Below are 11,687 nucleotides of genomic sequence, written 5' to 3'. Positions count from 1 at the left end.
ACATTTTGATGACCTTTTAACCTACTCCAATATCAATCTAATCCTTCCCTCCCATAGAGCTCACTTTTTGTATCATCCACGTCTCTTAAATGCCCCAGTATATCCACCTCTATCACCACTCCCAGCAGCACATTCCATGCAACGCCCACTGTGTTCAAAAAAAAGCTACCCCTGAAATCCCCCTCTGAACTTTCCTCCAATCACTTTAAGATTATGCCTCTGGTATTAGCTATTTCTATCTTGGGAAAAAGTCTCTGGCTGTTCATTTAATCTATGCCTCTTATCATTTTGTACACTTCTATCAAGTTACCTCTCATCCACCGTAGAAGTACAAGAAAAAGTGCAAGGGACATCCCTCTGAAGCCACATCCAAGCTCTTGTCACCATAGAGTGTTCAACAAAAATAATGCAGATGCTGAAAATATGGAATAGAAAATTGATAGAAACACTCAGCAGATCGGGCAGCATTTGTGGGTCAATTTTAACACTTTAGGTCACGGGGAAGCAGAGGTGAGTCATCTATCTGGTGCTTCAGGTTGAAAAAGATCACAAAAACAGACTTCTCTTTAATAGCAACATGCTGGATATCACCATGGATGAGACTTCCCTCTTCTCTCTCACTTGCTGTTTAATTCTTATAATGTTCAAAATGAAATTATAAACACAAAAGACTCTGCTGATACTGAAAATTAAGAGCAAAGTACATACACAAAATGCTGAAGGAACACAGCAGGTCAGCCAGCATCTAGGGACAGGAATAAGCACTCAATGTTTCTTGCTTCTGCTCCCTTTTTGGTGAAGGGTCTACCTAAAACATCGAGAGATTATTCACTCCTACTGCAATTACAGAGCAATACCTGGAGTATTTACATTTTGGTCATCTTACCCATGGGAAATAGGTATCAAGGAGGAATAGCACAGATTCACAATGTTAGAGCTGGGGATAATATATTTTCTAGAACGCAGGAGAACTAATGATCAATGAACACATAACCAATTTGAGGGCTGGAGAGTAGATCAGATATCTGGTCTCTTTGCCCCATGACGCAGTGAAAAACTTACAGAACCATTAACAAGAGTACAGCTGTCACTGGGCCAGGGATGGGAGTCGGACGTGGCGGGGGAGGCCAGAGACTGGAGTCAGGGATACCATTGTCACGAGGGCAGAGACTGGATACAGAAGTCATGAGGGCTTTTTTGTGTGAATGAAGTCACCGAAGTGCTAGTAGTTATTAAGCAGCCTCTTTATGCGACAAAACAAGATACAGCAGGCACCATATTGAGTGCCTTTCAGTGGAAAGGTCTGCTTGGTCCAGCCCTATACATTATTTTATATGCTAAAGATCAAAGAAAAATTCTGAATTCAAACAATCCATATTTAGTGTTTCCTTTGAAATACCATAAGACAAAGGAGCAGAAATCGGCCATTCAGCCCATCCAGTCTGCTCCGCCATTTTATCATGAACTGATCCATACTCCCATTTAGTCCCACTCCCCCGCCTTCTCACCATAACCTTTGATCGCCCTCTTTCACACCTCTCTCCTTAACGGCCATTCTACAGACACCCAAATAATGAATTTAAATCAGCATTGTCTACCCATTTTTCAGAGTTGCATTTTAGATTTGGTCTTCAATGCATATTCAGAGCTGAAGGTTGGTCACTGAAGTCAATATTCACTTTACATCCTAATCCCAAAATCATTCTTGGCAAAATAAATTTGTACCATGAAAGGCCAGCCTTACAGAGGATCTACTCAAATAGGGCAGCAGAAATGCCCTACTTTGGAACCCTCCCAATTACGCCAAGTACATCTACATCTATCTTATCATCCTTAATGGCTACGTTCAGAATGCTAAGCAGAAAGATTGTTCCAGAAATTTGAACAACGGTCTTTAGAAATAGAGCTTTATTCGTACGCCTGTTGGTTCTTTCCCTGCTGGCCAATTGCAGCTTAATCACATTATTTGTCTTCACCCCTTCATTTTCTGATAGCCAAAACTCTTCATCTAGAGACATCAGCCAGGTAAACGCATCAGGCTCACAGGCCCTCTCATCGATGTGCAGGACAGACCCAAAAATACATTGAGGGGACCTGCTGAGTTCCTCCAGCATTTTGTGTGTGTGGCTTGGATTTCAAGCATCTGCAGATTTTCTGTTGCCAGAAATACACTGAAAGCTGCACCCTGCCAATTTTGAGTGTCTGTGACTTGCTTCTTTCTGCTTTCACCGTTTTTGCTCCTGGACCTCTAATATAAATAGCCTGTCTGGTTGTTGGCAAGGGTAGGTCAGTTATTGATACGGGTGCCCTGTCCACTAACATATTGCATTGCTGGGCCCCTAACAATGCTGTTGTGTACATATGTGGGTCACCAGCACTGGCAGTGGGGACCACCACTTCTTTTCTAAACTAGAAGCCATCTTCACCAGCTCTATGATCTGAATAACAGTCAGATTGCTCAGTGTGAGTGCTGAAGGAATGGGAGATTGCACGTCTGCCAGGACTTTCACCTATATGTCTTTCCTCTTTTTTGGGTACTGCCTCAAACCATGTCCCGATAGGCCACAGCTGTAGCGTATCAACTCCTTTACCCTTCATGTCTATTCCAGCAGTTCTTTGTTATGTGCCCCAACTGCCGGCACACAAAGCAAACCCTTTGTGACATCACAGCAGCTGCATCTACTTTAGCCACTTTACGATTTCTTTTGTATTTCCTTTAAGTCTATCTCACTGGCCCATAAAACCTTAGCAGAGTAGGTCCCTAAATCCCTAAATCTAGAACTTACTGGTGGGAGAAGTCAGGCATTCCTTTATCATTTTTTGGAAGACTGGGTCATCCCTCCCTGGATTATCCAACTCTCATATGCTTGATGTTTATGTTCTGCATATTCCATAGATCTCACCAGCTCTTTGAATCACTGCCACCATCATTCCCCAGTTACTCTCACCTCCCTCCAGATGCTGCCTCACTTCCTGTTTAAAAGAGCATTCCTAGTAGTTGTCCGTGTACCATCCCGCACCCCCAGGCCATACTGTCCCACATATTCCTTGGGCGCTTCACTTTTACCAGCACGTCTATATCTTCAGGGCGCATCTGGAGGATTTCAACCATTTCCTCAAGCTTGCCCCAGAATTCCAAATTACCACAGACAACTTTAATTGAGGGCAGCTCTGATAAAGTACCTTGTTTCTCCCCTGGGGTAAAGGGATTATGAATGCTTGTAATCCGGGTCAAGGGTTGGCTCGGATCGTCAGGGTTCTCTGATGTTGCCTGACCTCAACAGATGCCATCCTGACAGATACATCTGAGTAAAACTTCTCCATGAAATATCTCTGCAATATTTCCCACATTACGCAAAACAAAAATAACGGGCACCAGTTATAGCGTATGTGCTCTGCAATCTGCCACTTTTGAGCACCTGACTCATGATGCCTGCTGTATTCTCGCATCTGCTCAACGAAGGCGTGCGCACACACACACACTTGCTTTCGTATATGGAAAAAATGCAGCTCTTGAAACAAGTATACACGCCCTCAATGGCGTCTCGAACTTTCAGTGACCACCCTTCGCAACTGATGGCTCCGTCTCACCAAATTAACAAAGTTCTGTCTCTTACATAAACACACATACACACGCAAATACTACTTTTATGTCCACCAGTTCAGCTCTCAGTGTTCATGATACCTCACGTTCACATGTACCACTGACCCGAACAGACTCAAGTATTAAAAATACTCACCTTAGACTGCTGAGATCGCTGGCCACAGGATGGAATGCAAGAAGGTATCTCACTTCTGACACCAAATATTGTTGCATGAATGAAGTCACCAGAGAAAAGTACTGGTAGTTATGATGCAGCCTCTTTATTTCTCAAAACAAAATACAGCAGGCATCGTACTGAGTCCCTTTCGGTGGAAAGGTCTGCTTGGCCCAATCCCTACACATCATTTCATATACTCCAGACCCAGCAACATCCTTGTAAATTTTCTCAAGATTTTGGGAAATCAAAGAAAAATTCAAGACAATTCAAGCAAATCCATATTTACAATCCTTCCTTTAAAATACACAGCCCTTACACACCTCTTTCCTTCACACCCATACTAGACACCCAAATACATACAAATGACAAATTTAAGCCAGCGTCATCATCCAGAGATGCATTTTAATCTTCAGTGCATATTCAGATCTAAAGTTTGGTCACTGAAGTCAATACTCACCTTATGTCCTAACCTCAAAACGACTTAACAAGGACAGAAACTGGATAGAGGGATACAGATGTCATGGGGGTACAGACGAATACTGAGGTACAGATGTCATGGGGGTAGAGACGAATACTGGGGTACAGATGTCATGGAGGTAGAGACGAATACTGGGGTATAGATATCATGGGATCAGAAACTGGATACTGGGGTACAGAAGTCATGGAGGTAGAGACGAATACTGGGGTACAGATATCATGGGATCAGAAACTGGATACTGGGGTACAGATGTCATGGGGGTAGAGACGAATACTGGGGTACAGATGTCATGGGGTAGAGGCGAATACTGGGGTACAGATGTCATGGGGGCAGAGACGAATACTGGGGTACAGATATCATGGGATCAGAAACTGGATACTGGGGTACAGATGTCATGGGGGTAGAGACGAATACTGGGGTACAGATGTCATGGGGGTAGAGGCGAATACTGGGGTACAGATGTCATGGGGCAGAGACTTGATACTGTGGTATAAATGTAATGGGACCAGTTACTGGATGCAGGCATACAGATGTCATGTGACCAGATGGAGGATACAGATCTTACATCCACATTGTGTGGTGGGTACTCATCTGCATCAGTCCCATCTTCCAGCATCTGGCCTGTGGCCTTCAATGCCCAAATGATTCAAGTGCTGATCAAAGCACTTTCTAACCGCTGTCAGTGACTCTGCTTTCACTATATCTCCCACAGCGTGATCCACTTTCTCAGTGAATAAGAGATCACTAGAACTAGATCTCTTACTCCATGCACTAAATCCATGTCCTTAATTCTTCAAATTTGTCACATTGACAGGAGTTTAAATACATTTTAATGAAATTAGTTTCAAGTTTAACTTGGAATAAAATTCGATCTTTTTTTCAAAATAGGATCCTTTTTGTCAAATCTCGCGCCCCAGACCAGTTGATCAAATAACCAGTTCCCGAACGGCCGAATTTCAGAAAATTCAGGGTACCTGTTCAATTTCACACTGACCAAATAAGCGGCAGATCATACCTAATTCAAGCCATTTCACTACTTACACGACCTTCACTTACATCAGGCTGCATCTGTGATAAAACAGTGACTAAACGGAACCCTTGATCAGAACTGGCAGAGGAAAGTGTTAATTAGTTAGTAGAGAGGATAGGAGACAGCTACATAGCAGGAACATACTTGATAGAGCAACACACAAAATATTGAGGAACTCAGCAAGTCAGGTGGCATCTATGGAGGGAATAAACAGTCAATGTTTTTGTCCAAAACTCTTCCATGAGACATCATAGGCTGGCATTACCATGGATATACCCTCACTGAAGGATAGTAGGTTGGTAGGTTAATGAGTGTGAATAGACAGTATAGGCAGAAACTGAGATACAGGTTAGAGCTGTAGGTCAGATCTGCAATGTTAGTGGTGAGGAAGTTATGACAGATGAAAACCCCTCAGGAGAACTGTACAATCTCAGTAACTGTGATATTGAGATTATCAAATCTGATATTGAGTGAAGGTTGAAAAATGCCTACTGGGTGTAATACTGGATGTGATATTGTCCATTTGTGATACTAAGACTGTTAAATCTGACTCTTAAGTGCAGAAGGTTGCAACGTACCCACTGCATGAGATTGCTGCTCTTCAAGCTCAGAGTGGACATTGGTAGAACAATGTAAGAGCCAGGCAGATCAGGATGAGAGTTAAATGTAAAACTGCTCTCTCTCTGCTAACCTGTTTTTAAATCACCCTCTTTTCTTTTTCCTGAGTACCCCAAAATTTAACTGTATATTGAGGTCAGTCAGTGCCAGTAATATCAAGTTTTGGTGGGGGTCATCCGATTCCATGAAATGTCATGGTCTGGGACAATCCAGGACATGTGTGAGGTTGCTTCTAGCCTTTAATAAATGGTAACATGTAGTTTTTTTAACTCCTGGTTTTCAACAGCTATAACAGAACAAGTGACAAAATTCATGGGATACAACATCCCATGGAAAGGGTCCAGAGTAGGTTCACGAGAATTACCCTGGGAATGACAAGGTTAACGTATGAGGAACGCTTGATGGCTCTGGGCCTGTACTTGCTGGAGCTTAGAAGAATGGGGTAAATAAATGATGTAATTAAGACAGAGAGAGTACAGAGAACATTCATAAGGATGTTGCCGGGTCTGAAGGATCTGAGTTATATGGAAAGATTGAATATGTTAGTACTTTATTCCTTGGAACATAGAAGATTAAGAGGAGATTATGAGGGGGTATAGTTAGGGTAAATGCAAGCAGCCTTCTTCCACTGAAATTGGGTGGGAGTACAACTAGAGGTCAATGGGTTAAGGGTGAAAGATGAATAGTTTAAGGAGAACATGAGGGGAAACTTTTTCCCTCAGAGGGTTGAGAGAGCGTGGAACAGCCTGTCAGCAGAAGTGGTGTATGCAAGTTCTATTTGAACATTTAAAGAGAAATTTGGATAGGTATGGAGGGCTATGGTCCCGGTGCAGACCGATGGGCACAGGCAGTTTAAGTGGCTCAGCGTGGATTCTATCAAATATTGAAAGGACTATACAGAGAGGATGTGGGGAGGTTGTTTCTTACAGTAGGGGAGTCCAGGAACACAGGGCACAGCCTCAGAATACAAGGAAGACCATTCAGAAGAGCGATGAGGAAGAATTCCTTTACCCAGAGGGTGGTGAATCTGAGGAATTCATTGCCACAGAACAGCTGTTGAGGTCAATTCATTGAGTATATTTAAAGCAGAGGTTGGTAAGTTTTTGATTAGTAAGGCTGTCAAAGGTTTCAGAGAGAAGGCATGAGAGAATGGAATGGGGTTGAGAGGAAAAATAAATCAGCCATGACTGAATGGTGGAGAAAACTTTATAGGTCTAATGCCACAATTCCACTCCTATGTCTTATGGTCTAATGCACCAAAACAGACTTTTAAGAGACTCCTGGATAGGTACATGGAGCCACAGAAAAATAGAGGGCTATGGGTAACCCTAGATAATTTCTAGGGTAAGGACATGTTCAGCACAGCTTTGTGGGCCGAAGGGCCTGTATTGTGCTGTAGGTTTTCTATGCTTCTATAACCCTAAACTCTAAGTTCTTTTCCTGCTTTTTCTTTAGTATTTCATCGATGTACTTAAGTTTTAAAATGGTCTATACTGTACAACCAGCACTCAAAACTAAAGCTTTCCTCTGTACCTCAGCACATATGTAACACTATTTTTCTCAATTAGCACAACATGGGTAGCCCAACATTTAATAGATTAGATTCCAGTAGTTTGATACGGGTTAAATTTATCCATTTTTTTTCCAGTATTAGTGTGTCACTGACAAGCATTTGTTGCCCTTATAAAGAAACCACCTTGAGGGCACTACAATTCTTTTGGTGCAGCCACCCCTTTAATGTTGTTGGGAAACAGTCCCCATAGTTTCTCATGATTAAACAGTCAGCCATTCAAGCCCACTGAATCCATGTTGGCTCCCAGAGCTAACCCAATCCTCCACATTTCCATGCTCCCATCCCCCATCAACCCTACCCAGATTCTCCCATTCCCCCCCCCCCATCAGTACCCAAGGGGTAAGTTACAGGAGCCAATTCATCTACCAAGGAACACGTCACTGGGATGTGCATGGCACCAGGGCAAATGCCAATTGGCTCCTATGAATGCCAAGACCACAGTCAGAACAGGATGGCAGGACTGACCCCAAGTCTCTAGATCTCTGTGGCACTAATGTTACCTCTGCATCCCAATGCTATGCCAGAAACAGAAGTGCAGGAGGAACTGCAGTTAGTTTTTACCCTGTGCTTGCTGACCTCAACCTTCTCAGTGATCATGGGCATTTAGGTGTGGCTGATGTGCCAGCCTCAGCCAAAAATTGCAGATGGCACAAAATGCAGCCACAAGACACCAATGGGACAGGAAGTGTTGGTCTAATCAATGGTGCCACCAGTTCTGCCCTCTACCTACTCCCAAGATGCTGATGATGGGTGAATTTGGCAAATACCATTTTTGACTCTATGAAAGGCCAAATTACATGCATGTAACCAATTAACCAACTAACCCATACGTCTTTGGAATGTGGGAGGAAACCAGAGTGGTCATGGGTAGAACATACAAATGCCTTACAGACAGCAACAGATTTGAACCCATCCCTGGCCCTGTAATAGCATTCGCTAACCATTATGCTATCAGGTCACAGCCTAGTGAAGGACCTGAGTTCAGCAGGCATGGTGAGAGTGACTGACCTCGATGTCACGACATCATTTGACTAAACTCGTCACCACTCTAGAGATTGAAGTCTTAATTTGTGCAAAGGGGAATGATTTTGGATTCCTGCTATTTAATTCTGGTGCCATTCATACACAACAGCGTTCTGCTATATTATAATGCAAAATCAAGTGTGTAAGTGAAAAATTGGCAAGCAGTAATAACACTAGCACTACTTAAGTTTAGGAGAACTTAGTTATGTTCCAATTCAAGGACAAAACAATGGATGTTAAAGCCTCATTTATTCCACCCTTGCAGATACCAGACAAGATGCAAGTGCTCCCTCTCATTTCCTTTAGCCACAATTAAAACCAATACTTCACATGTTGGCTGTTAGAATGACACATTAAGCCAAGATTTGTGCTCCAAGTTGGGTGATGCCCATAAGAAGTGTCATTTGGTATTCTACACAAAATTTACAAGTTATCCAACACCATAACAACTGGATTATTTAAGAGGCCCTGCATTAATTGTCTCCCACGTTTGACTAGACTCCAATGATTAACGATGAACATTCAGCGTCTTTGCACATCATCAAGCCACGTTAAGGCTCTGAGATAAACAATTCCTTTCTTCTAGCATGTTAGCCACAATACAATCTTCTGGATAAAATTTATATAATATGCAAGCATCGTATCACAATTAGAATCGCAACATGGAGCAACAAGAAACAGCAAACACCAGGAACAGCAAGTGGCAGCAGATTTTTGAATCAAAACTCTACCTCCGTTAGTTAAGCACAGAAAAAGAACAATAGCACAGGGCTTCCCACAAAGTGTTCTAAAGGAGCAACCCTGTCAAAAGAACGACAAATGCCACCATTTAGGAATGGAGTGTGGTGTAAACACCTCCTGGTTGTATGGTAAATTGGAATTAATAACTGACTTTTTTTTTTAAATTGTTGCAGTTACAGTGTACTTGGTAAAAATGAAGGCAACAATTCACCAAAATGCCATACACATCCAAATCTTGTGTTGGTCCAGAGCAATTTTGATACAGTCCAAACAGTGACTGGAGACATACTTGGCAGAGCTTTGAGTGCACTTCATATTTGGGACACAGCTAGACTGAATCTCATCATTACTTGTCTTTTCCACACCCTTTGAAACAGTCAGTGGAACCCAAAGTTCTCTTTTCTTTGCTGGTAGGCTCTCTTCCTGGTCCTTACAAGGACAGCATGAACCACAGTTACCAGCAGTACACAGAGAGACTGAAGTGCATGACTGAATTTCTGCTGTCTGCCTGGATCACAACGTTCATTATCTGTAACATACAACACAATGAAACATTTCCTGCATTTTATTCACAAAAGAGAATTTGCTTCCAAACAAGGGGCTAATAGATCTAATCCGGCTTCTATCTCTTATGCACTCTTACCACTGACTCAGGAATCAATTGTCTAGCTCCTCCTTCCAGGAGTTACCGTGATCCCATGGTTTGTGACAATTTAAGCCTGGTGGATCGCTAACCACAATGAATTAAGACAGCTTTTATCCACCATCTGCACATGTCAATATTAATCCACTGTTTTATGGCATAAAATTGTTTTGTAGTAACCAGCATTGTTTAACAAGCTGAAGCGGGCAAGCATTATTGGTGAAAGGAACTGCTGGCAAAACCATGTCCAGTTTTAAAGACTCAGCCACCCTTCTCACTTCCTTTGCTCCATCTCTTGCTGGAAACAACACCGGGATGCCTCCCTGTTCTGCAGCCTCTCTTCCTGTGTTCCTTCCACTAGCCCCCTGTCCAACAGCAAATGACATCGTTTGTCTCTGTCATCTTGCATTTCCTGCTGGGTGAACTGCCTCATCGCTTCCCAAATCCTGCACAACATGTCTTCCTTTTCACCCTCGCTCTTCTGCTGTCGCCGGTTCTTGATTCCTTCCCAGTTCTTCCGCAACCTTTTCTTCCGCTGCTCCTCCGTTTCCTGCTCACGGCGCCTTTTAATTCCATCCCAGTTTCTGCGTAGCCGGAGCTCTCGTTCTTCCTCAGTCTCTTCCTGCCGTCGGACTTTAGTCGATTCCCAGTTTTTCCTCAGCCTCTCCTGTCTCTGCTCCTGGGATTCCTGCTGCCGCCGACTTTTAATCAGTTCTCTGTTCTTACGCAACCTCTCGTCCCTCTGTGCTTCAGTTTCCATCTGACGGCACCGCTTCATAGCCTCGCGGTTTTTACGCAGCCGAATATCTCGCTGCTCCTCAGATTCCATCTGCCGGCGAACCCTCATTGCTTCTCTGTTCTTACGCAGCCTATCTGCTCTCTGCTCTGCCGTCTCTCCATCCCGGTGCTTTTTCATGGCCTCCCTGTTCTTCCTCAGTTTCTCTTCTTTCTTCAAATCCACAGCTTGTTTCTCTGCTAACAGCTCTCCGATAACTGGATCTTTCAAATTGAAAAGGAAACAACAAATGATAATTAAAGATGTGATACCATGTAGCTTCGAAAGAGATGCTGCTATTTTACAGACGAGTTTTGAATCAAAAATGCTGTCTGACTGGCAACAGCTTTAAAGAGAATTTAATATGGTACTGGAAAGAGCAGACTGCAGAAGCAGAATTCGATTATACTCCTTTCTAGTCACAAGTTATGAGTGTCTATGTCATTAATTACACATTTTGATCATATCAGTAGTGAAGCATGCCAACACACACAAAATGGTGGACGAACTCAGCAGTCCAGGCAGCATCTATTGGAAAGAGTAAGCAGTCGACGTTTTGGGCCGAGAAGGGTCTTGGCCCAAAATGCCAATTGTTTATTCTTTTCTATATATGTTACCTGGCCTGATGAGTTCCTCCACCATTTTGCGCGTGTTGCTTTAGATTCCAGCATCTGCAAAATTTCTCAACTTTGTGAAACATGCCAAGTTATCCATATCAGAATGCGGAGAAATATGGATACTTGTACAGATGCAGTGCCTTATACAAGAATACAACCCTAACCCTTTTTTCACATAAATGAGTATTACAACCACAAATTTTGATCAATTTACCTGAGAATGTTTACTTGTGAATCACGTTCTCCTTTTTCACAGAAGAGCCCAATAAATGGAAAATTGTCAAGCATGAAAAACTAAAAATTCAAAAACTGAAATGTCAGCAGTTCAAAAGTACTCATCCCCTTTGCTCAGTACTTGGTTGGACCACCTCTCGCAGTTACTACCTTTTTGGGCAAGTCTCTATTAACTTTGCACATGATGGAGCAAG

The 11,687-nt window shown here is 42.8% G+C and overlaps 1 protein-coding gene across 3 annotated transcripts in view; it reads right to left on the bottom strand.

The window, feature by feature from the left end:
• Nucleotides 1-421: 421 nt before the first annotated feature.
• The window catches only part of LOC134339376 (trichohyalin-like), a 44,723-nt gene continuing 33,457 nt past the window's right edge, over nucleotides 422-11,687 (bottom strand). For all 3 annotated transcript variants that reach the window (XM_063035821.1, XM_063035822.1, XM_063035823.1), the window contains one exon: nucleotides 422-10,866. In XM_063035821.1, the coding sequence (XP_062891891.1) occupies nucleotides 10,142-10,866 (725 nt within the window). In that variant the 3' untranslated portion in view covers nucleotides 422-10,141. The remainder of the gene's footprint in view (nucleotides 10,867-11,687) is intronic.

This window comes from Mobula hypostoma, chromosome 29 (genome assembly GCF_963921235.1).
Source record: "Mobula hypostoma chromosome 29, sMobHyp1.1, whole genome shotgun sequence".
Lineage (NCBI taxonomy): Eukaryota > Metazoa > Chordata > Chondrichthyes > Myliobatiformes > Myliobatidae > Mobula > Mobula hypostoma.
The sequence above is the reverse complement of the archived record's forward strand: the minus strand, read 5'-3'. Positions and strand labels throughout refer to the sequence as shown.